Source organism: Gymnoscopelus microlampas (genome assembly GCF_963454915.1).
Source record: "Gymnoscopelus microlampas genome assembly, chromosome: 10".
In the NCBI taxonomy this organism is placed as follows: domain Eukaryota; kingdom Metazoa; phylum Chordata; class Actinopteri; order Myctophiformes; family Myctophidae; genus Gymnoscopelus; species Gymnoscopelus microlampas.
In genome coordinates, this window is record NC_139947.1 from 22439668 (window position 1) to 22466046 (window position 26379).

Consider the following 26379-nt stretch of genomic DNA (forward strand, 5'->3'; position numbering starts at 1 on the left):
TTGTTTTGCTTTTCTTTTTATTATTTTTAAAAGTATGGTCTACAATGCAAAAACAGAAGTTCCAAATGGTAGAACAAAGTGCAGTTACAAAGATATTTTATTTCCACATTAAAACATTACATCTCTATGTACATCATATCATGAGCAGAATTATATCTGTGTACTGTATATCCATTGAATATTATTACACCTTTCATCATATAAATCATCTTCCCAAAAATATACAGTTCTAAGATGAAGAACAAAAAGTACTCTTTTCCACTTCTGATTTTTAGAATACATGAGAATTTGCAGAATATCACCGTTCACCATTTGTGGTGGTTTGTTCCGAGCCCAGCTACACAGGTCCACATAACATAGCACAAATGTAAGACTGACTGAAAAATCGATGGCAACTCAGCCAAGAGCTATAAACTATAAAGCCAACAATCTGCGATAAGCATTCACATGAAATATCTGCCACCATTCCTATGGTTCAGACCATGATGTGCCGTGTGCTGGCACAAAAAGAAAGGCGTTCAAGGCAAAAAATATGTTTACCACTTTAAACCTAGCGTCCCCGTTTTTGGCATGTCATAGGCACAACTTTTCAAAATGTCATAGGGAGCCGATCTACATAGGCTATTTTTGCTAGTCATAAGTAATAGGGCAGGGCAAGTAATCGGTTAAGGAACATAGAAAACAATTCATGCCCGGCCTGTGAGGATAGGCATCACAGAGCATGATCCCTTTTAGAACAATGTCATCAACACTGTACATTCTTTATTTAGTATAAAAGTAAAATGTTAATTTGGGGCGCTTCACAACAGCAGAGTACATGTAATTGTTCTAGAGCCTAGAACTATTACATTTACTCTTACATTAAATTTAGAATGTTATAACAACACATTAACAATGGCTAGCTAACCTGCAAAACAGGCTTTTGTTTAGTGTCTGCAGAGACACTAAACAAAAGACAGGAGTGATGCACTGACACACCTTATGATAGCTCACATAAGGATTGGAATTATTAACTTATTTAATAATGCACCAATTAGTATTATATAGTATTATTTTGTTATAAAGTTCAGGTGAAGTGGTCCCAATTCCTAAACCATTCTGTGCTGTTAAAAACATTGTTAAAGCAACCAAGGGAAAGAAAGCTAAATTGAAGGTGGATATACCACAATAGAACCTAAAGAACAATGAGTGGTAGACGCCTATGCATTACCTGAATGCAGTGTCTGTCATTCAAGTGTCATGTTGCTTTGAAAATGTGTCAAAAGGCGATGACTAAAAAAAGCTTCAGACAGGCTTCACTTCTCAAATACTGAAGCCCATACATACAGTACATAACCTCCGTTCAAATACAGTCATGAATGTTGCCTGGACAAAAGCAGCAGTATGTTGCCAGTGACACAATACCCCAAAACAAACGTTATGATCATACTAGGTCCAACAAAGTGAAAGATTTCAACAACCCTATTATACATACACCCGTTTTATAACCACAGATAATTGAAGGTAGGGGAAAACTGGTAAACAATTGGCAAACTGGAAAGAAACGATATTGGGTTAATTAATGGAGATTAGGACCATTATTAGGATCATTACAGGAAAAGAAGTGCAGTAGCTAGGCCTGTCACAATTATTACATAATTGTCTGATCGCAATTATTTTGCATAATCGTTAGAATGGTTTCTATTCCTCTGCATAAAAACAGCTGGATGAAATTAACAGAAATGTCATATTTCCATCATTATTTACACACCGTTATCCATGCTCTTTTGACCATTTTCAACCTGGCATCCCTATTGGGGGCCTATATTTAGGACATAACATTTCAGAAATGTTGAAAATTGTTCATACATTTTAAAAGAGCAGATCTACAAGCTCACAACTTTTCACAATGCAAAGCATTGTGAGCTTATAGATCTGCTATTTTTGAAAATATTTGAAAGTATCAAATTTATAGTAAGGGCATTTAAGTATAGGGCATGTTTTGGCCATAGTACATTATTTAATTAGATTATTGGCCAGTAATTTCTTTGTACATTTTGGTAACAAGCTTTGTATATTTTAAGTACTTTTAAGTGAATTGAATACATAGGACCACGATGGAAAAAGTGTATTACTGTACCCTGTGTTTATATTTTTGACTAATAAATCAAAGTTATTTGTAACATCTTCCCTGTGCAATTGTGTTTACAAAGCCTAAAAGGCAAATATGGATGTCATTTGTATTCAGATTTTCCAATGTTCAATGCCCAAAACACAAAAATCCTTAAATCGCAAAATATTTGTAGGACAATTAATCGTTAGCTACAATTTCATGATCGCGACAGCCCTAACAGTAGCAACAGTGAAACTAATAAAGGGAATTTTTACATTCGCACATACATATTACAACATATTTGTCCATGGGCGTGGTGAGTGCTTATCCAAACAGAGGGAACTCCTACCGTACTGGTCCACAGGCATGGCAAGTCCTTGTTCATCCTGACCGTGCTCAAACGTCAGTGAATGAAGGCACGTTCACATTGGACCCTGAAAGGCCTCTCCAACTCTCAACAAGGAGTAGTTAAGAGAGGAACAAAACAAAAGCAGGGCTTTCATAAATTGAATTAAAAAAAGGAATCTATGTGCACAGAGATAGTAGTGTAGTCGTGTTTCTTTCTAAAATACGAAGGGGATTTGTAAGGATCCTCCTTTTTCCAAGAATTCGTTTTTTTGGAATGCATACAAGGGAAAACAAAGCCCCAGACATTTTGTCCAAATAAACACAGGTTGGCTGAGAGATGTCCTCCCTCTTTTAAGCAGTGTTTTAATCTCCTCAGCATTACTGTGGAGTCCACGCTACGACGTGGGGGCTTGAAAGTCCTGGTCCTGCAGGAGTGGTTTGCTGTGCTGCTCAGTGGCCATGGCCCGTAGGGTCTCTCTCTGCATCTGCCGGGCCTTGTTGTACAGGAAGACGCCGACAAACACAAGGCCGGTGCCAACGGCGCCCAGCACCGTCACGTGGTTACTGAACACTATGACACTCAGCCAGATGGACAGGGCGTGCTTCACAGTACTGGCAACACTGGGGACAAGTTGGAGGTTGAAGTTTGAGGTGTTAATAACACATTTCAAACCTAAAGCTTGCACATAACAATGGTGAAGAACTTCAAAAGCATACTTTGGGGTTCTAACTAGCCATGTAAGATGTGGTCGAATTTGAAGTCTTGTTTTTCAGTATCATTTATTTCCTTTACCAACATGACTTAAACCCACTTCCCCAGAAATTAGTTTTTTGTTTGTTTGTCTTTCTCGCTTTCCGTTTCTGTTTGCAATGCATTTGTGTCTCAATGGAAATATTGTGGGACTAGACATTTTGCTGAGTGCGGGAGGTCAGAATTTAACTGTGGGCGGTCATAAATGAAACCACTGTGGGAATGGGCTGAAATGGTCAGAAATGCAATGGGAACGGGACTATCCTTCCCTGCTATATAGCTTATGTGCCCAGTGAATTCATCTTCTTATGAATGCAGTGCTGTTGTTGTGAATTTGTATTATCTACTTTAGTACAGGACAAGACTAGCCTGGCGTAGCTAGACTATATCACTGCGTGGATATGAGTCTGGTGCTTCCATGAGGACGTTTTGTTTCCCAAGGGGCGGGATCAAAACAATGGCCCTCGACGCAATTGGTTAGACCTACAACCAACTACCAATTACAGTCGCCCATATTCGAATACTGGGCCCTGATTGGTTACACATGTCTTCTGGAACAGGAAATGGATTCTCTATGGAGCGGTGCCAGACCCAAATCGCAGAGTGTAATTTTTTTTTGCACTCGCAGATTCGTCTGGTCCCAGGCTAGGACAAGACAATCACATTGTAAGCCTCCTGTGTCTTTTTTTGTTCTTTGGTAATTGTAGCCAGATACGACTCATATTTCACCTTACCTGAACGTAACCGGGGAGATGCGACCCATGAGAGCGTAGGCAGTGATGCTCTGTAAGTGGAACAGGCCACCATCAAAGAGCAACAGCAGGACAATGTCGTGACTGAGGATCAAGCTCTGGCCACTCTTCCCAACCAGTGGAATGTCCTGGGGACACAGTGGAGTATTGGGAACATGATAAGAATTCTAAGTTAAACTTTGATCCCATACACCGTTAATGATACACAATTCATTGCTGTATTCTGTGTATGTATTAAGCACAGCCATGACAAAAACATGTGATTGCAGGGGAACTTTAAGAAAAAGGAAACATTAAGAAAAATGTTTTATGCAGTAGACAAGATTTCAGTTTGTACCTTCCTCTTAACATTTTAAATAATGTTGCTTGAGGATGCAGGAGCTGTGCAATTACTTCATGGACTTCTTAGCATTATTATTGGTTGTGTAAGTATGTGCAATATGTGTAATGTGCAATATGTGTGTTAACTATGTGTGTGCTGCTTTGTTTACATGTTGTTTTCAGTCATCTGCAGCATCTGAGTCCAAGACAAGTTTCCACACAGGAACAAGTTTTCTCTTCCAATTTCGGCTTTGCATTCAGAGCCCCCCCCCCCCCATAACTGTGAAGATATATATCTCAGCATTGTGAGATTTTTCTGCAACTCCAACTTCAAAGCTATCTCAGAACTGATTTTCCCACAAATGTCAGATAGGCAATTGGTAGAACAAAACTCACAATTCAGGCCTTTTTCATTTTAGTCAGTGGTACAAGGCCTCCCATAGCATACTTATGCAAAAGTAAGTTGAAAAAATGAATACAAATAAATAACTTTGACCTACTAAAAGAAATACCCAGGCGGGTATGAGCATGATGACTGCTGCAGCACTGGTGTAGAACTGCAGTTCTGGAGCGCTGAAAAAGACACCGTGTTGCATAATAAACATTTTTAGACGCAATAAACACATTTGCATGCCATTTCAATAAAACAGGAATCAAACAACTGTTCAACCGGCCATCCCTATTTTAGGCATGTCATTATAGGTGAACATTAAAAACATTTACATGATATTAATTTTACCTGAATTTATATGTGTCTCCACTAAGTAACTTCTTGGAGAACACATTCTGTAAACTGAGACACAGAGAGAACGGTTGGTCAAGTCACAGAAGTGTTATAGTATTGTGACATTTTTGAAATTCCTGCCCTGCATGTCGTACCAGTCCATGATGTTGGTGGAGAGAGCTGCAGAAAAACCCAGCATGTTAAAGCTGACCTCTGTGGCTGTGCAGAGAGACAGGCCTGCCATAACAGGGAACAGGGACAGGTTCACCCAGAGTCCTACATGAAGAGAAAAGAACATGTGCACAGTGCACACGCATACATATACATCAGATCAACACCTAATTGTACATTGTCATCTACAACCATATGTGTGTGAACTTGGCCTGAACTTCAAGGCAAGGCCATTTCAAAGGCAAGAATAAGGGTTAATTATCACCACAACCTTTTTTAGAGCCACTCGAAAATCAAATCCACAATAACCATCTAACTATGTAATTTAGGATCTCGTGTACATAATAATATCTAAAAGAAAATAGTTTAATTTCAAATTCATAATATTGTCATTTAAGTTTTGTAAATGTCTTTGATATTGGGTTTGACTTGGCAGTTTTTTTTAACCCTTTATTTATCCAGGAGAGGTTCGCTGAGCACACTCTTTATCAGCAGCATCCTGCTTTACAATCACACACACACACACATTAAAACCTGGGAACTGGCCAGTACAACCAGTCGGCTTATGCTATCCTACAAATCCTGACACAACAAGACACGAGCGTCGGCACGGCACCATCTACAACATATTTTCGGCAACAGACGATTTCCAACGCCTTCCGCCGCCGCCTTAATACTGTTGAATACTGAGCAAAGGCACTCAAGGCATTTCAATGGTGTCATGGGGAGGGGGGGGGGGGGGTGAGTGAGTGTTGGTCATCAATTTCCCCTGCCAGATTTTTTTCTGCTGGTCTGGGGAATCGAACCAGGAACCTTTCGGCCATAAGCACGGTCCTCTAAACTTTAGGCCACCGCTGCCCCCTGGTTATGCTTGGACACTTACACAAAAAAAAATGTACACAATTAATTAAACAAACCAATCATAACAAAAAACACTCTCTCTCGCTCTATCTGCACACTTTTACAATTAAAATATCCCATTTATTCTTCTGAGGTGTGAAAAAAGAAGTAGCCATTGCTGTGTGCACACAGTTGAGATTGTTTGACATAGGTGGAGTCTGAGAGATGTCAATCAAACCACACCTCTTAGAGTGTATTTACATTCAGATTTTAGTGGATGCTTAACTCATTCTTAACTCGTGCTTAACTCAATTTTTTCCAAAGCCCAGAGTGCCAATGACGTGCAACACGTCAAAACAGTGTTCAGTGTTTACGCTAGATGACGCTCTTCGCCAACCTATGAGTGATCCTATGACTTCCGGAGAAGAGTATACCCGGAAATAACGTGATCACAACAAACCCAGCCCTGTTCGATCTAATGTTAAAGGATTTCGATTATTTTCCCTACGCGTTTTTGGCGAGAACAAGCTATATTCAACAGCCAATAACAAAATAACGGAGGGTCACGGTGACACACTTTTTCCCCCGACGGAAGCAGAGACACTCTTATTCTGTGGCTCTTGAAAGGTTCATAAAAATGCTCAAAAACACTGGCATTGGCTGCTGACTGTTATGAAAAACTCTGGCAGTGAATGAGTTAATGAGTCACTCAACTATTATATTATTTCACCAAGTAGCCAAGTTGTAGCTTAGTAGAGGCTTTCGTGTTCCACTATAGGCTTAGGTGTTATGGAAACTGATACTAGATCTCTAAAGGCTGAGGTCAATTAGGGGGAATACTTTGTCATACAGAACCTGTTTGCAAACCTGTTTGTAATGTAACATATGACTCTTTGCCAACAAACAGCATTTTTGTGACCAGCACTAAAGCACATACATCATAGAGCACAGAAGTCCTGACGTCACTCGTTCATCCCCTGGGTCGCAGAAGTAATTTCTCTATGGAGAATAACATTGGGTCATCTTAAAATCGTCTCAAATAAGAATTGTGGTCCGAAAATAAACAAACTGTCTCAGCGATATAGTCAGGGAGGTGGCTCTGATTTATGATAGTCAGTCACTCATAGTTGATACAGTCCGTTTCTGGCGAAAATTGTACTAATTCGGCGGAAGTAACATTAGCGTTTTCTCACCGTCAGTTGATGCTTCGTATCCACAAGAGTCCATTTTTGGAACACAGTTCTTATTTGACGCAATATTAAACACATCTATGGGAATTCAGGATGGGGGGGGGGGAACGCGACCCAGGTAGGATGTGTAAATTACGTCAGACTTCGGTGCTATATAACAGAAGTAATAACCAGAAGACCAATAAAAACAATGGAGCACACATCCTTTGATGTTCTCATGTCATCTACCTGTGTATTCTCCCAGAATCAGCCTGGACATGATAACAGTGAAAATGGGCGCAGAACTCTTCACAGTCTCAGCGAAGGACACGGCCACGTTCTTCAGGCTCACTAAGCCCAGAACCACAGTGCTGAACCTGATAAATGGACCAAACAAGACAAGCAGGAAGTCAACACTAAAGGCCTTTGCACACAGGGTGCGATTAGTCAATCAGTTTTTACCGCATGCGAAAAGACGCACGAATCGAACTGGGTTCGATTGAGTGCATGTGGTCATTGAGAACCATGTGTTCATTTAAAAAATGATATTGTCCGTTTTTTCCGTGCGGAAAATCGCACCCTGTCTGCAAAGGCCTTAACACTCTTAATTGCGCATCACAATACCAGGTTTTGCTTTGGTACCTGAGGGTCTGTTAGTCTGCTTTTATTGATAGCTAAGCTGAAGTTGTTTCATAGGCTTATTTGAGATTAAAGGGATATTTCACTTCACAATGTTTGGGATCATTTTGTGTGCACCCCAGACAGTTTTTCAGTTGCTTGATTCAATATTTAGATATTCATTTGATCAGACACACCCCCTTCCTAACTTCCTATATTAACCCATAGCAACTTCAAACTCCATTTTAACCATGTTAGATACAATGAACACCCGTTCTTGGTTCTGGTGACTGATATTGGCCTTCTAATATGTGAAGAGGGAATGAAATAAATACGCAGAGAGACAACCACTAATCAATATTACGTATTATAACGCAGCGTGCATTTTCCGTGAAATTGTGCACGCACATTCCCACTAGGCCGAGGAAAAAATGCCCCACTTTTCACATTGGCCTGTTATAGCGCCACCAGCAGGTCTAGTTTATCAGAACATTTTTTTGGAACAAAATGCCTCAAATCATGAATGCAGTGCCTGCTTGCCATGAAAGTAACTAAGAAGAAATGGCACCCTTTTCACATTGGCCTATTATAGCGCCACCAGGAGGCCACAATAACCTACCTGACCTGGCGGAGACCTGTGCTCCAAGGAGCACTTTTTCTAGTTATACATTTTTTTCTTCGGATAGGAGGGTTGACAGAGACATTGTACATTACAGCCTAATTTATATTTTGTTGTACGACCGTGACACTTTCCAAAAATAACTGACCTAACATGTTTTCAGTTGAATGGAAGTTATTTCCGTTGAGTAATGAAGTACAGTATAAATTAGCCTTTAACCCATTCAATCCGAGCAAGCATGTGTGTCATTTTTGATTTTAGCTATATACTGTTTCAGAAAACTGGGTTAAGGGCAGAGAGGAGGGAGGGATGACATGTAATGCAGACCACCACCCGGGACCGGCCACCTTTTCTTAAGTGCAATTATGTGGTCGGTCTTACAGGCTGAGACACCAGAGTGCCTCATTAGTAATGCTTTTATTTGTAATTCGTACCTGGGCCACAATGCAAATAAGGCTGTAAGTTGAGCTTCTCTGTATTCCGTCAGTGGTGTGCCTGTTCAAATTTCACCACTAGTGAAAGTACATCCTGTCTGTTGTTGTAACAAATAAGTATTTTTGGACTCTGCATTCCAGGGGCTGTCAATGCTTCCACCTGTCCCGTTCAAAACCAAACCCTACATCCAAGTGCATATTCTGGGAACAAACTCACCTCATGAGCCCAACGAAAAGCATGATCATGACAAAGTTGGAGGGATACTCGCTCCTGGACTTGTGCTCATACAGACAGCATGGGACAAACATCTTCAGGCACCCTATGATGGTGGTGGAGAGCATTTGGACAGCACCTGGGAGTGAACACAAGATAATCAGTCACAAAATAAGATTGGTTTTGGAAACAGCTCCAATCAGACACACTACATTTTAGGCATTTAGCCTGCGTGCAAATGTCAATAGAAACAAATAAACAAAACAAAAAAGGAACCTGAGATAGAAATAACCAAAAAGTAACACATGATATACACTTTGCATTTAAAAAAAAATCTACACAGGCATAAAAGTCGTCTGCAAGGAAAGTGGGCCGTGCCCCTTCGTCTATCTCCTTACCCAGCATGCCGGGCTCTCCCTCCAGCAGTGACAGGATATACTTGTTCAGGAACAGCGTGCAGAAGCTGAAGAAGTACCACAGGCCCAGGTACGTCAGGGAGCGCGAATTCCACACACCGGACTCGGCCTCGATCACCGTGGTCTCCGTCACCGTGATCTTCAGCACATGTTCCCCCGACAGGCTCTCGCTGCGAGCCAGCACCACTCGCTCCTGCCGGTTCCGAAACGGCGAGAGGAGGCTCGATAGCGCGTGCCTCACGGGCTGCCCGTTCTTGGTCGGCATGATGATGCCTGATGGTGCCCGAGGAAGATCCAAAGGGGTCCCAGTCCCACAGGTGCGTACAAAGGAGGGACGGTGAGGAGGGGTGCGATGCAGGCTTCGTCAGTCCATCTTCTGTGGAGCCGTCCCGTCATTCCACTTGGCTACAGGGCATGACTGAAGTGGCAGGGCTCCCCTGTATCTGTAGCAGCAGCTGGAAAGTAAACACACTGTTATCAGCCATCATTTATTGATATAGGATTAAGTATCTGAAACACTCCCTTCTAGTTCTATCCAATCCTCTGTGTTCTTAAATGTCCTTTACTTGCCAGCAAGGCTCAGGATCTCATTAGTTATGAAGAAAATGCACCCTCTCACATTATCATTTTAAAGTCTAAGTTGATAATATGAGAGGGTGCATTTTGGACTGATTGTCTAAACTTTAAACAATCAGTTAAACTTGGCAATAGCATCTTTACAGAGAAACATCCTGTGCTCATTTATCCATTTGTACCTGAGACAGTATAAATGGAACCAAATGCACCCTTTGCGGAAAGTTAAATGCGCACTAGGGGTTTTTACAGATCACACTGATACGTGGCTCTCTCTCGTGGCTCTCTGACTCCAGACTAGTCTAGACGTCGAGATGAGAAGTCGCATGAAGACGCGCTCTCCGCGCTCCCGTTTGGAGACGCGCTCTCACGGCAACATATTTGCCAGTTTTTCACTGGATTTACTTTTCATTTTCATCCTTTCGTGGACGACGGATTCATTCCTAGAATACCCACAAAATCTACACCTGATGGAGACAGAAAAGGGTAATCCACGGGAAATGAAAAACGAAAAACACTCGGACTTCTACCTACTCGACACTACAGAAACAAAGCATCTGGGGTTCGCGGCTGGAGCTCTCCATACCCTCCTCGCCATGGACTCGACTAGAAAGTACGCGCCCCCGACAGGACGCATGGACCGAAGATTTTTAATCATCATTCTTCTTCTCCTGTCGGGTGATATCCACGTTAATCCAGGCCCAGTTACCACCAGGCAAACTTCTGCCCGTCTGGCGAGAGAGGCAAACTTGGCCAACGAAGCTAGCGCTGCTAACGTTGCTATCGTTGCCAGCGACAACGTCGCACAACAACAACAAACCCACGCCGCTAGCTCTCGTTCCCAACAAGCCAACGCACCCTCGGACTGCATCAACACCACAGCTGTACTCGCCGCTCCACGACGCGCGACGGAGAGACGCTGCGCAACGGAAGAAACCTATCCACGGACACTTCTGGCGGTTCCAGGCGGCACAAGGACCAGGATGGACCCCCGTGGACACAGACGAAGGCCCCCCTCAACCCCCCATCCCCCCATCCCCCAAGCCCCACAGCTGGTTGCTTACCACCGAGAACCAGACGATGCCCAACCCCCCACCCCCCCCCAACCCCCACAGATGGCCGCGCACAGCGAAACAGAGGCTTTGATGGACGCTAACACCTCAACACCCCCCTCCCCCCCCGATACTGCTTCTCTCTGTGGACTATCAGTGGACAGTCATCTTTTCATTGAACAAATGAAAAAATCGTTTGGCGTTGGCTTGCACATGATACACCTCAATGTGAATTCCCTTGTAGGAGACAAGCTAACACAAATCAAGCAGATGTTTTATGATGGTAAGGTTGACATTTTAACTTTCTCTGAAACGAAACTTGATCATACGATAGATGATACTGATATTGAGATTGAAAACTACAAACTTTTCAGAAAAGATAGAAACAGAAACGGGGGCGGCGTATGCATGTATGTACATAAAGACAATGTCTGCATCCTTCGTGAAGACCTGAATGATGCAGACATTGAAGCTGTGTGGGTCGAGATCATTTTTGAAAATGCTAAACCTGTGCTAGTCGGTACCATATACAGACCTCCTAACCAGACTGATTTCTATGATAGACTTGATGAATGTTTAGCTAAAGTGGACAATGAGGAGACAGTACTTCTTGGTGACTTTAACACTGACATGCTCCGTAAGGAAGCGTCAGTGTTTAAGTCATTCAGGGGGTTTTGTAATCGGCACTCACTCCACCAGCTGATCACTCAGCCCACAAGGCTGTGTGTTTCCACTCAAACTATCATAGATCTCATTCTAACAACGGACAAGGACAAAATCCTCAATAGTGGTGTTACTACCTGTGGCATATCTGATCATAACATGATCTTCTGCACCAGAAAGAAACGTAAACCTAAGACCGGTTACCACCAAACAGTCACGATCAGAGACCTCAAAAACTACAAGAGTGAGGACTTAGATCACAGACTGGAGGAACAGGATTGGTCCGACGTACTAAACAGCACACAGGTAGACGAATGTTGGCTTGGTTTCAAAACCAAATTCATTCAAATTTTGGACAGTGTGGCTCCCATGAAAACCATCAGGGTCAAAACCCGCTCGGTTCCATGGATGAATTCGGATATCCTTACTACCATGAAAGTCAGAGACAAAAAGTGTTCTGACTATCATAAAAGTAGGATCAAACTTGCCAAAAGCTTCAACAAAGGTCTCGAATCCCACGTAGCGAAACTCAAAAAAGAGAAAAACATGCTAAGAAACAAGGTTAATGGCATGCTGCTGTTAGCAGAAAAAAGCTACCTCGATGGCAAAATTGAGGAAAATCAAAACAAACCACGTGAGCTCTGGAAGCTATTCAACAACCTACTAGGCTGCAGCAAGAAATTGAAAACCAGGTTTACAAACATAAACCTCAAGGTGAATGACACTCTCATTTCATCCAAACGGGAAGTGAGTAAAATCCTCAACATATTCTTCACGACCGTGGCCTCAGAGTTAGTTGAAAAACTACCCCCTCACTCTGGGAGTCATGGTGGAGAGTATGTTGATTCATTTTACGATAAACAGGGTGTACGCAAAGATGATTTTAAACTCTCCCCTGTGTCAACAGATGAGGTGTTTAAAAAATTGAGTGCACTCCAACAACACAGAGCCACAGGTCCCGACAACATCCCCGCTAAATTTCTAAAAGACTCAGCCGCCTCCATTGCCCCAATCATTACCCACATAATAAACCTCTCCATCATACAGGGACGGGTCCCTAACGACTTCAAAAAAGCAAGAGTGACCCCTCTGTACAAAAAAGGAAACCAATTAGACCCTGGCAACTACCGCCCTATTTCTATTCTTAGCTCCATCTCGAAAGTCATGGAAAAAATAGTCTATGAACAGGTTGATAAGTACCTTGCCGAAAAAAATCTAATTTACGAATTCCAATCTGGTTTCAGAACAAACCACTCCACTGACACATGCCTTCTCTATTTGAACGACTCTATCAAACAAGATGTCGACAAGGGCAAATATTGCGGCATGGTCATGCTGGACCTCCAGAAGGCTTTTGACACCGTTAATCACCCAATTATGATCAATAAGCTCAAAGCAATAGGCTTTGATGACACGTCGGTGAACTGGATGAGATCCTACCTGGAGGGGAGGGAGCAAGTGGTGGAAGTAAACGGCACCCAGTCCCCTCCTCTCCCAGTGACTTGTGGTGTTCCTCAAGGAAGCATACTAGGACCACTACTGTTCCTGATATATGTGAATGATATGTCCTCAGCTTGCGACTGCAAACTGTTCCTGTTCGCAGATGACTCGGCTCTGCTGGTCTCGGACAGGGACAGGCTGCAGGTTGAGAAAACTCTCAGCACTGAACTCAACAAGATCTGCATCTGGCTCTCCGACAACAAACTCTCATTACACCTGGGTAAAACTGAATCCATCCTCTTTGGGTCCAACCCTAACCTTAGAAAGGCTGAGAGTTTCACGATCAAAGTGGGTGAAAATGTTATCACAAGAAAGGAGGAAATTACCTACCTGGGTTCCATCTTGGAGGCAAACCTCTCAGGTGACAAAAACGCTGAAAAGACGATCAAAAAGGTCCACAAAATAACACGGAGGATGTGGAGGCTTGTTCGTAAAGTCAGTAAGAATACTCTGAAGATTCTTATAGGGGCCCTCATACAAGGTCATTATGATTATGCATGCACTTCATGGTATCACAACACCTCCAAGGCCCTAAAAACAAGGCTCCAAACATCCCAAAACAAACTTGTAAGGCTACTTCTTGGCCTCAATTACAAAACCCATCTAACCCCTGATCATTTTGCTAGGCTTGGATGGCTTAGGGTTGAGGACAGAGTACAGCAACTTGCTATGGGCCTGGTCTTCAAGATACACCACAACATTGGGATCCCCCTGTATTTGTCAAAATACTTCCAAAATGTTAATCAAGTCCATGATCATAACACCAGAGGCAGCTCCACAAACCATGTTCAACCCAGATTTGGCACAACAAAGGGAATGAACTCTTTCTCATGCTATTCATCTAAAATGTGGAATGCCCTACCAAAAGGAGTAAAGGAGTGCAAAACCCTACTCACTTTCAAAAATGCCCTAAAGATACACCTTCAGGAGGCTGCAATTCAAAAATGGCCCCTGTCCAAGTCCTAACCTACCCCATGTCCTAACCTAACCCCCCCCCCCCCTCTCTTTCTTTTTTGTACATATTTTTCACCCTTCATACCAGTAACCTGTAAACTGATTGTATGACATTCTGTATAGTAGTGTGTTTATCTGTCTGTCTCTTATATGTCAACATGATTTGTGTGCATGGGGATCTCATCTTAAACAAGCTACGTGCTTAACTGAGCTATCCAGTTTAGTAGACCTTGTATTGCGAATTTGTACTTCCATGTACTGTTATGTACTGTCATGTACTGTTCTCATGTCTTACTAAATAAAGTACATCAATCAATCAATCAAAAACTCATAATCTAAAAAACATGCACTAATCTAAAAAAAACATGCACAGGAAACGTGTTGCTTTCATTCTCTTTCACATTCAAACACACATCCATCCAATCAACAAAACTAACAAACAAATAAGTAACAAGTAGTTAAAAAAAAACAATGTCTCATTCTCACCCAGTAAATGCCAGTAAACTAAACTTGCAGTTTGCTCGGAGGAAAGTGTAATCCACTGCGGCTGGTTGAACGACAGCGGCGCCGCCACCCCGGAATCAAAGTACAACACAACAATAACACTAAGCTAACGTTGTTAGCCTTTAGCTGCAGGGTGAAGTGAGCATGGAACAAAAAGAGAGAAAGCTTAGTGTGTGGAACCGTACCGAACCGTCACCGTGGTGTGTAGTGAAGCCCCGATAGATGGGACACACACACTGAGCTCAATGCAGACGAAGCCAGCAACACCTCACTGTCTCTGGAGCACTGACTGTCTCTCTCTATTATCAACAATCAACCACAATAACAACAACAACAGACACTGAACACGAGTGCTCTCCTGTCCTGTGCACCCAGTCAGTAGTAGCTACTGTGTGTGTGTGTGTGTGTGTGTGTGTGTGTGTGTGTGTGTGTGTGATCGTGCCACTGTAGCGACATACGGCGGCGGGTCCATTTATGATCTGCAGATCATCAGTCAGTTGATTTGTACTTTCTTCAGACACATTTAAAAGAGGAGATTGGCTACATAATCAATCATTACCGTCCGTCACTTTAACGTTGTCAGCGGTGCACGCACGCGCGCGGTGGTGGTGGTGATCCTGCCAGGACTATACTTCGCCGTACCACGGTGCCTGGCACCGAAATCCAATAGCATCCGCATGTGAGAGGCGAGATCGCGACACCGTTGTACGGCGGAGCATAAATTGGGCATTGTACTACAGCACAGTACAGTGAAAGGCATTGTTGTAAATGTAAACAATACTGCCTTGATTACCTCATAGTAGTCGATTTTAGAGGAAACACGACATGTTTTGATAGTGATAATTATGCTACTTAATGTAGCTTAATGTGTATAAATGGATTTGCTTTATTCATGGGAAGAACTAAAACCTCTGTAACCTGTGGACAGACTGGTGGATTCCGTTTACTGTTCAGTGTTCATGATCCGGTCTAGAGCCCGCCTACTGTATCCAGTCATTTCTACACCATTGTTCTCTACACCAGGGGTCTTCAACAGGGGGTCCGGAGAGCTACTATAGGGGGTCCGCCAAATCTTTGTGTGATAGGATTTCGTTTTTTACATTAACCACTTGAACCCTAGAATTCCTTTCTGATGGGAACATTAGCCGAAAATAGCAGATCTACAAGCTCTCAACGTCTCGCAGCTTGTAGATCGGCTGTTTTTGGCAAAGAGGCTATAGGTGTAGAGGGAAAAAATAGCTGACAAAGTACCAAAAAAAGCCTTTAATCTGAAACACAATTTTATACAATATAGAGTAGGGGGGTCCCTGCTTCATCTCTCTCTCAGCTAGGGGGTCCTTGGCCTGAAAACGTTGAAGACACCTGCTCTACACACATACTCAGGTCCATAGATATATATATCTATGCTCAGGTCCGCATCCGTTCTCTACCGGATGGGCAAACTGATCGCGGTCGATCGGAACATCTTGCGCATGCGCACATCTACACATCCATCTGTTTTCAAAGCGGAAGTACAGTAACAGTAAACACCCACACACACACACACACACACACACACACACACACACACACACATATATCCTTCTCTGATAACATGGGTCTGATGTGAACCATAGTAACATTGATCACTGCTGTAGTGGGATGTTACACAATTACAGGGATGTAGTATTAACGGCCGCGTTACAGCTGGGAGAGAAATGGACGAAGTAAGGTGAGAGTTTGTGTGTTTAAGAGAAAACTTAACGTGATTTTTGTTTTCGAATTAAAAGCGTAAATAAGTGAGGTGCTGATGGGGGGATGTGAGATCATGTGACACATCTGGATGAATGTTTTTTTTTTTTTTAACATGTTAGTATATGATGTTATCCAATGTTATGCTGGTGTTATGATGCTGCTATTCTCAAAAAATAAACCATTTCAACAAGTTAAATGATATAACAATATGAAAGGCATTCTACAGGTTCTTATGTCTAAATGTCAGAATTGTGATGTATTTCTGTGTGCAAAAGGATTGGATGATTTTTTTTATGTGTCTAGAACTTTGTCCCATCATCTATTTCAGTCCTCTGTTGGGCAGCCGGCAAGGACAAGACCCGGACCAGCTCACATCTCCAAACCTGAGACCAAGGCACCAGGAGTTGATCCCCACACCATGTGGGCCCGTAAGTCATTTTTCCTTTTTTTATTCCATTTTTTTTTCTAATTTTATGACTGGATGAGAAAAACAAGGGGTGAAATACAGAAAATAATATGCTCACACGACACACGGTCAACACAGATGTTGGGAGGCCCCCTGTTCTTGTCTTAATGTTTTATTCCCAATCAAAGTTGTAACCTCCCGTCATGTCAGTGATGACCCAAACACCCCTCGCTTTGCAGATCAAGCCTTGGTCGGAGCTGTCGTTCCTGGTGAAACTCTACTTCTGCTTCACACTGGCGTCTCTGCTCGCACTGCTCGGGCTCACACTGTCCAACATCTACCAGCAGAGCAAGGTCTCATACACCTACGAAGACGACTTGACCGTGTCGCTCATCCAGCTGGTTGGAATCTGTAAGTGGCATCATGGCATGACTTTGATTAGCTTTCCCCAAGCAGAACATTTAGTGAACTGGCAGCTACCTGGCTAGCTACCATCTGCAGGAAATTAACTTTACTTCCCCGAATCCCAACCATGCAGACATTCCCTAATGTGATCACATCACATGCCATCTGTAAAGATGATTAATCATGTAGGCCATTCCGTTGTGATGAAAAGTTCCCATCGCTGTGACCACTTCCCACCAAGGACTTACTTCCCAATTTACTGATTTAATTCTGAACTGGATGAATGGTTCTGTGGAATTCACAGCTAAATTAGCACAGCAGCTTCAACATTCTCAGCATAGACAAAACAAACCTAGATGGCAGTCTTCTCCTTTTCCCAAGAGTTCACCTTAGTTTACTGAAATGTTCTGTTGTATCAATCAAGTGTTCTGGTGTATTAAGATTCACTTCCCCATAATCATGTAATTACTGCTTTATCAGTTCTGTTATTCTCCTTTACTACAATAGCACAAGTGTAATTATTTATTTAATTTTATGTGTTGAAATTGCGGGAAGTTGCGAAATATGCGAAAAGTTACAAAACATGTGAAATATGCGGAAAGTTGCAAAATACTTAATGTGTACTGTACCTTCGACACAGAGAACACATTAAGTATTATGTCAGATTTTACATGTCCTCACAATAGAACAACATGATTTGGATAGAAAAAGAAAAAGCAAAGTTGCCCTTAAACCACGTAATACTTTGGGTAATTTAAAACATGTAGACAAATTTAGATAAGAATACATTTTTATATATATGTTGTCGTTTTTTTTTTTTCCAAAATAGGGGCGCCAGGGTTAATGTGGTTAAACACAGACAGACCTAGACATGGCTTTGAATCCTCCACATGACCTACAAACTTTTTCTTGGCTTTCTAAACTGTACTCTAATTAATTGCAGAGTTGTTTTGACAATCTATTAAGAATATAGAGAGAACACTGTTCTACATGATCGCTTTTTAATGTTGTTTTGTCTCCGCAGTGTTCTGCATTTACTACATCACGCGGGGCATCCTGCAGGAAAACAGGCAGGAGCTGGTGGTCTTTGTGCTGAGTGTGTTGGTGGTCATGGTGAGATCAGTGGTCAACTTCTCAGTGCTCCCAGCAAAGGACAAGCCGGAGCTAATGGTAGGCCACTGCTGAACAGGGACTCCCCCTTGAAATGCAATGATTGAACCTCTACCGTATCTAATCACTAGCCCAATGCTACGTTTTGGATAGCAAAGGGACATTTTGGTGAAGATTGTGGGTAAATTTTGTGGCTACGTTATATGTTATAAAAGCAATTAGGGCTGGGTGGAATGGAATGTCATCTTATGGTATAATTTGAAGCACTGATAATTTTCTTAAAATTTCTAAATAAAATGCTCATGAAGGGGTAAAGCACTGGTATGGCATCTGTACAGCAGCTACTATGGTACTGTATTACAAGGACATATTTAACATAGTACAGAGGTATTTTAAGAATATCTATTGCGCCAAACAAGACCTTTTCCATTATATGTTTTAATATACCACGGCTGCATAGCTGTGATACAATCACAATATACCACTGCCTATTATAACTCTAATGTATGTGCATACACATGTCCATGCATTAGGTGCGGTTTGGATGCATCGTGGGAGTGGGTGCGCTACATGTATTCTGTGCCACTCTGCTCATCCAGAGACCCAACATGATGGCGTTCCGTGTGGGAGGGGCCTTGGAGAGCCTACAGGAGCAGTACTTCCTGCTCAACCTGTGCTTCTCCATGGTGACCTTTGACCTGCAGGCTCAGGTAGGACAGCACTCCTGATGCTAGAGATGTACCAATACCATTTTCTCCTTCCCGATACCGATTCCGATAACTCGCAATTCGGTCGGTACTGATCCGATACCATCTTGTAATAAAAAAATTATCTAGGACAGTGGTTCTCAAAGTGGGGTCCAGGTCCCTTGAAGGGGTTCCAAATCGACCCTTCCAAGTCTGTAACTCTGAGAATGAACAAATTGAACCAGATGGACTCTTACGGGTCCATTTGGTTATCTAGGAATAAATCAAAAATCCATTAATAATAGTTAAAGTGCAGCTCCATGTTAGTAAAATAATAATGTAAATTGTACAGTAAGAATAAGAGTAAAGTACATGGTATCGGATCGGCATAGACTGGCATATACACCGATAGCGATCCAGCATTTTAGGCAGTATCGGCAGCTTTTCCGATACTGGTATTGGTATCGGAACAACTCTTCCTGATACACATGCCTGCCCTTGTGGGTATAGATATATACAGTACACACAGATACTGCATTGGCTGCTGCTGCTGATTGAAGAGATGCGTCGGGCCGCCATATTTGTTATGGCAAGCCATGCCTCCTAATGCACGTATGCCCCATGTAAAATCAACATAACTCGTGGAATTCTCAACTGGTTTGCAAGCGGTTTGGTTTGTTACAAATGTTAGACGTGTGTAGTTATAATCTCTGGTTGGGAAGGATCCTTTAGGATTTTAACGATTCAGCCCGGTTAACGATTCCCTCTTAAAGAAGATTTCCGGACTAGCCTTTTCCTTACCTTTTTATATGATGTAAGTTATTATGTCCTAGGACGAGCGGTACAGTAGAAACTTTTCATAACTCCATCCTGAGTCAACCGCAACTAAAAACCAGAGCGCAAGGTCCATGCGTCTTTTTTTGGGTGATATCTGACTTTCCTAATGACAGAAAACTGTCCACGGTGTTTGTGTTTAGATGCGCCCCTCCCGAAGCTCGCAAGAAGAGATTTCACCAGTGATTTCATGTGAGCCGCTTGTAAACACTACAGCGATCAATTTGGGACAAAAACACTCTGGCAAGGTTTCTGTCATTATGAACGTCATATAAAATGAACAAAAAAAAAGATTAGAGCGATAAAAATATGAGATCTAGCTCATGGACCACCCGCTCAGGTTTTTAGCTGCGGTGGACTCGGGATGTTTTTCTACTGTACCACTCGTCCTAGGATATGATAACATCATATAAAGGTAAGGAAAAGGCTAGTCCGGAATTCTCCGGAAAAACAGTCTGATGTCCGATTCCCTAACGGTTCCCTTTAAGGATTCCTATAGGGGGTTCCAAAGGGACCTTTACAGGTCTGTAACTCTGAGAGTGTACAAATGGAACGAGATAGATGGGTCAATTTGGTTCCATTTGTACACACTCAGAGTTATAGTCCTTGAAATTAAAACCTTTGAGAACCACCGGTATTGTAATTGTATAGCAGGCGTGAAGTCCATATACCAGCTCTGACAGTGATAAAATGGAAACAGGAAACAGTTCCAAATGTGATGGAACTGATTCCGGCTTTAATGCAAAGGCTAAAATGTAACTTAGATAGCATGTTATGTAGACAGATGCCAGGCCATTTGTAGACCTGGCTACAAATTACGTGTGTATAGTTTCAATGTACAGATTATAGATTTTGACTGATAATAGGTTCTTGGTTTACCTATGATCGTAGATGACTATTTTCTATGTATTTCATGTATTACCTATTATGTGTTGTCCTTGCTTACTGTAAATCACTCTGGATTAAGAGCGTCTGCTAATTGACTAAATTGTAAATTGTTAATGTTAGATTCGGTTTCTCCGGTTCTGGATCCCAACCCTACTCAGGCATATTTCCTGCAGTGGAGTTATGGCAAGCTACCCTACTTAATATGGGGGCAATGTTGACGTGTGGCCCAGTGACCTATGAGGCGTCTACGTATTTATGTCTATGTATGAGAGGTTAATGATGATTGAATGCTGTGGTTTCTTTCCTGTCGTTTTTAGGGCCCACGGTTAATGGCCAGTTTTGTCTTTTAAATCCCTTCTGAAACACTATGTTATATAGATATTTATGTCATGTTTTAAGCCTGACTTTTCATTATTACATTTTATCATTACTTTTAACTTATTTCCCTTTTATATTAGGGGATATTCCATCAAAAAGTGAAGAAATCCTGGCTTATTTACTGTACATATTTCTGGCTAATTTAAGTGAGAGTTCCATTCCATTACTGTGGATAGAGTCCCTGCTCAGTAACCAAGGTAACATGCCACTGAAATAGCCTGCTCTGTAGCAGGCTATTTAACTGTCAAGCTTAATCACGTTCAACCTGGTATCCCTATTTTGGGCATGTCATTATAGGCAAAAGCTGTCAATTTTTTTGAAAACTCGCTAAAATAGCTCATTGTTCTCAGTTTAATCAAGTGGGACAGTTTCACCCTTATTTTGACCGTTTGTCACAGTTTGTCACACATTTCATTTTGTGTAAAATGTAAAAAAAAGTTACACTTGAAAAGCTTGCAAGTATTCTTCATTGAAACCACTTGTGGCTGCTTGTTAGCTCACCAGCTCTCTAGCTAGTATCTGTATGTCTATCAGTACACATTTTCACAAGGCCAGCTGGTAAAATACAGATACTACACTCTGTTAAGCAATGGAGATGGTCCCTGTGTTCATATATATATGTAAAACATTTAACTGAGTTATACCTTTCCTGACATCACTAGAAAGACAAAACCCATTTACTCTCAAACCAAATTAACCACTTCAAGATCTAGAGAGATGTATTTGTCACTTACTCATACAGGTACAAATCGAAATGTTGGTGGGACGTATTTCACAGAGTCTGTAATAATAAGGATACAATATATTAACTTTCAACCTGGAGACCCTGTTGTAGGCATGACAGTCGAACATTTTAATAAAAGAAAAGCATATCTACAAGCTCACTCGTGTAGTGTTCTGTTGTGAGCTTGTAGTGGTAATAGGCTTAAGTGGTTCATTATTTTGAAAAGCAGTTTTGGTGTCTTGTTTGAGATGTTTTTAATTTCCCAGCTGTGCCTGTGTATCCTGATCATGATGGCTGCAGCATCCATGTCACTGTTCAACGGCATCATCCTGGGATTCGGTATCTTCTGGGCCTGCCTCACAGCTGCTGTTGGGGCCATCGCTGTAAGTGTCTCACTCTGGTGAATCGGCACTGAGAGAATCTGTCATAATTAGGGCTGGGCAATTAACCAAAAATATCTATCCTCATTTTGTAAATCTGACATTTTCTCTTTTTTTTTCTTTCTGATAATCAATCATTAATCGTAATTGAGGCAATTTTTTAAAATTATCATGATATTGATTTGTCGTAATTCATTGAAGTCATAATCGCCCTATCTAGGATCTGGGATCTGAATTTAGGGATACCACCTCCAACCACTGCATATGTGCTAGTTATATTGTATTAACATACTCTAGTCTAGCCTGTACAGATTGGTTAAAATAAAATGATATTCGTCAAATAAGTTCATGATTGCAGCTTTAATGTTTCACAGTCCAAAGTCGTCCTAGTCTACTATTTTTCCCAAAGCCAACTCATTATCAACTTCAACCCGATGATTTAACAGCAGTGCCCTCTGCTGTTCAAATGACAAACCAGTGCTCTGACATAACAGCAAAGACAACAAAAGTAGCATCTCCAGCAGTACCTAACACTTTTAGCCCTAGAATGGCTGTGATATTACTTACATTTCATGTATTCCAGATACACAGCCATGGATCACCCCTATGCCAGCCCGGGTAGCAGACTATTCGTGGCTGCATTTAAAGTTGTGGCGCTACGTGTGTATTAATTCCTGCGACTTTGAGTCAGATATTGGCCTATAGTATTAGTTTCACATCCGTTTTAAATTTCTGTCAGAAAACGTGTATATAGTCAAATATATCCAATTTTCCATGAGCTGCACACGGACAACATTCTGTGCCTGCGAAGGGCCAGAAATGATTGCTGGACTGAACATATATAAAAACGTCCTTTGTGTGCCCAATACATACGTGTTCAGGCCTTCTGAACACCAGCAGGCACTCAGCTCACACAGGTGTTTTCACTGATTGGTCGCTTTAACACTGGAAGCACCAGGCCCAGGTGTTCCCAGAGTGGTATAAAGAGAGAGTGGCGACAACGGAAGTCAAAAATACTTGATCATCACATTACTCATGTAGCGATTTATACATTTATATATTTCCTTCCTGTGTTATTGCCTCTGGGGGCACCACCTCCTTTTTTGTGTAGAACTCTGTTTGGCTCCTCCCCTTTCTTAGTCCACTTCCTCCTGGGTACTTATGTGTTATTCCTACTAACAACAACACTACATGTTTAGGGCAGTGGTGCTGAGAGATTACTCATGTAGATACGTAAGACAAATGTAACTTTACAGGTGGTAACTATATCTCTTGTGTTCTCTCATTTCAGGTTTTAAAAGAAGCCAAGGTCTTGGTTTGGGTATTCATTATGCTTAACATTCCTGAAGTGGCCTATTTTGTTTATTTGATGTACAGGGTGAGTTGTGAACACCAGCATGTCATGGATTTATTCGTGGATTTCAATACATGTAATGCCGGTTTGGATGAACATGGCTTTCTGTGATTTCAGATCATCGACAAATGGGGCCATGATAAATCGTACACCCTGGAGGGTGCTGCCGTCACCGGAGCCTTGATTTCAGTCCTGATCAAAGTGGTGCTGTTCTGGGCCCTCTACAGAATGGTCCGGAGCTTTGGCCGAGGCCTGAGGGAGAGGAGTATGTACACTTAACCACTTGAACCCCAAAGATACAGAAAAAAATGGGTTGGGGGGGCTGGCAAAGAGATTTGGTGTAGAAGGAAACAAGAGCAGACCAAGTACAGAGCCAACTTAGATTTGGTGTAGAGGGAAACAAGAGCAGACCAAGTACAGAGCCAACTTAGTTTTCAAGTATAGAGGGTTTAAGTTTACAACCTCACCGCTGTCTTTGTCTTCATGCACTTGTTGAGGCAAGCTGGGGTCAGATTAAAGCTGCAATTTATAACTTTCATAAATATCTATGACTATGACAGAAAGTTGTTTTTAGCAGAGGATAAGCTGTTATTGGCCCTCTACTACGCAATACCTCTTGTCAACCAGTAGGTGTCCTACCTGACCACAGGATCTAAATGTCTCAATAGACGAGCAGGGAGACAAACTACATCCACCACACAGTTGTGTTAGTTATATTGTATTAACATACTCTACCATTACAGATTGGTTAAAATGTCATTTTAACCAACAAAAGGTTATAGATTGCATCTTCAAACTAAAACCAGGCCCATAACAGACAAAGCAAATTATGTCAATTCATTTATTCAAACAGTTTCAACCATATTTTAGACATTATTTTATAGGCTGTATAGGCTTATATATAACCTCTATTTATTTATTTACACATTTTAGAAATGTTTTGCCTATAAAGACAAACCCATAACCTAGTAATCTTTGAGGTAATATACCTGTCCTGTACATATAAATACATACAGATGTTTTATTTCGCTGTTGATCTCAGAAACCTCTGAATTGCTGATCTTCACTGTGCTTGTGTATCAAAGCGTTCCCACTCTCCAGACAGTAACCAAAGCATTCTCTCCACAGTGTTTGCATCCACTATGCAGTAAACGTCCCACACCGCTGGAGGGAGGATGTGGTTCACGGTTATTTCAGATGGACCTACTGTTCAGAACAATGCATTGGAGTGCCATAGTTTTCTCTGGGTTGGTGGTTGAAGGGGAACTCAGCCAACATTTCATTGAACACGATTCCGCTAAGATGACTAACAAATGAACATTTTCTGAAAAATCTTGCTGAAAGTTGAAAGGCCAGATAGAGTGGGCTCCGGTGGGCTCACATTCTGTGCGTTGGATTTCTGTCAATTTAACTCAAACGTTCAGCAGATGCTTCTCCTTCAGTGCAGCATGTACAGTATGATGCCAAGAGCTCAACTGTTCAATCCCTATTTCAAAAGTAACGAAAATGGCAGATTTAGGCGCTCACAACGTGTTGCAGTGTGAGGTGTTGTGAGCTTTTAGAGCTGGCATTTTCAGAAAATGTGGAACAACAAAATAATAGGGATGCCAGATTGAAATTGGTCAAGCTGCATGCACATAATTTCAATGTATGACATTTATTCATAGAATGGCTTCGTAGATTCTAATTTTTATTATCTGTTTTAACTTATCGTTTGCTTACAGTTATATTCATCATAGTGATTTTTGATGTTCAACAATTATACAAAATGCTCTACATCTAGAAACCAAAGAATGTTTCTGATGATATGCAGCTTTTTATTCAAGTGTTACTATTACATTCTGCCTTGATTTAACACTGCTGCTTTTTATATACTGTACGTGTACATGTTAATATACTGTATATTTCTTCACTTTTTTTAGTAACACTGGAATAACTTATTTTAACCTCTAAAAGTATTTGGAAATTGATACTTCTGCTGCACTTTAATACTTGATTGACAATTCAATCTCAATGTATGTTTTTAAACTGAAAGTTCTTAATAAAATGTTGTTGTTTTTTTAAATAACAATTTTCAAAATAGCATTTCTACTTCCTCAAGTAAATGATTAGTGAAACAAACTGACAGTGCAATCCTTTCATACCCTATGCTACGGTGCCCGGGGTACCCCAGGGGTCTATACTTGGACCCCCCATTTTCCCCCTGTACACCAAATCTCTTCACCGAAAATAGCAGATATACAAGCTCAGAACGCGTCGTGACGTGTTGTGAGCTTGTAGATCAGCTGTTTTTGCAGAATATGACATGCCCAGAATAGGGATGCTAGGGTTCCATATGGTTAAACACAGTGAGATACATATACAGTACTGTACTGTAAAACACAGGATTTAGTTTTCACATGTAAAAGTGTGTCTTTGATCACACATTTATTGGTTAAAAGATTCTTTGTTTATTAAAGTGCTCTGGGAGAAGAAAAAAAATAGCAGAATTCATATCATCTGAGGAACAGTGTTTACAAGGATCCCATAATTACAAAAGTCCAAGTTATAGGCTGTTCAGAGTTAAGGGCCGTCCACACCGAGAACTACAACTATAACATAACGTTAACTATATATTGTTCACCATTGTCTTTGTTATAGTTGTGGTGTGAACTCTGCCATCCACTTCACTTAGAACGATTATTTAAAACGATAACTTTATAGTTATCGTGATTCGTGCTTGGTGTGAATGGCCCTTTACAGGGCTTCATGACACAAGTGAAAAG

At 41.5% G+C, this 26379-nt stretch overlaps 2 protein-coding genes across 8 annotated transcripts; one reads left to right on the top strand and one right to left on the bottom strand.

Moving 5' to 3' along the window:
• Window positions 1-16995, bottom strand: LOC311054382 (solute carrier family 35 member E2A). 6 transcript variants are annotated; one of them, XM_084070297.1, is made up of 10 exons: window positions 15275-15354; window positions 14698-14841; window positions 9452-9924; window positions 9057-9192; window positions 7418-7545; window positions 5144-5264; window positions 5004-5057; window positions 4765-4837; window positions 3926-4071; window positions 1-3061 (listed from the first exon to the last, which is right to left on the bottom strand). In XM_084070297.1, exons 3-10 carry the CDS (start codon window positions 9732-9734, stop codon window positions 2836-2838), a joined length of 1167 nt encoding a protein of 388 aa, XP_083926423.1. In that variant the 5' UTR covers window positions 9735-9924; window positions 14698-14841; window positions 15275-15354; the 3' UTR covers window positions 1-2835. The 6 variants fall into 6 exon arrangements, with proteins under 6 accessions (XP_083926423.1, XP_083926427.1, XP_083926424.1 ...); XM_084070301.1 differs by lacking the exons at window positions 14698-14841; window positions 15275-15354 and adding an exon at window positions 16974-16995; XM_084070298.1 differs by lacking the exon at window positions 14698-14841 and having other exon boundaries at window positions 15275-15364.
• Window positions 16285-25679, top strand: LOC311054383 (uncharacterized protein). Of its 2 annotated transcripts, none has more exons than XM_084070303.1 (9): window positions 16285-16426; window positions 16778-16877; window positions 17095-17266; window positions 18285-18430; window positions 18904-19080; window positions 22147-22263; window positions 23552-23638; window positions 23732-23879; window positions 24743-25679. In XM_084070303.1, the coding sequence occupies exons 1-9, from the start codon at window positions 16413-16415 to the stop codon at window positions 24763-24765; spliced, it is 984 nt and encodes a 327-aa protein (XP_083926429.1). In that variant the 5' UTR covers window positions 16285-16412; the 3' UTR covers window positions 24766-25679. The 2 variants fall into 2 exon arrangements, with proteins under 2 accessions (XP_083926429.1, XP_083926428.1); XM_084070302.1 differs by having other exon boundaries at window positions 16291-16421.
• The last annotated feature ends 700 nt before the right edge of the window (window positions 25680-26379 follow it).

Excerpts from the sequence above, each read along its gene's own strand:
- LOC311054383 (XM_084070302.1), top strand. The coding sequence starts at position 16,357 with ATGTTACACAATTACAGGGATGTAGTATTAACGGCCGCGTTACAGCTG. Across the intron at positions 19,081-22,146 it reads CCTTTGACCTGCAGGCTCAG|CTGTGCCTGTGTATCCTGAT; the intron begins GTAGGACAGCAC and ends TTAATTTCCCAG. Across the intron at positions 23,880-24,742 it reads CCGAGGCCTGAGGGAGAGGA|TGTTTGCATCCACTATGCAG; the intron begins GTATGTACACTT and ends TTCTCTCCACAG.
- LOC311054382 (XM_084070301.1), bottom strand. The coding sequence starts at position 9,734 with ATGCCGACCAAGAACGGGCAGCCCGTGAGGCACGCGCTATCGAGCCTC. Across the intron at positions 5,058-5,143 it reads TCCACCAACATCATGGACTG|TTTACAGAATGTGTTCTCCA; the intron begins GTACGACATGCA and ends TCTGTGTCTCAG. Across the intron at positions 4,072-4,764 it reads CCGCCTGGGTATTTCTTTTA|GACATTCCACTGGTTGGGAA; the intron begins GTAGGTCAAAGT and ends CTGTGTCCCCAG.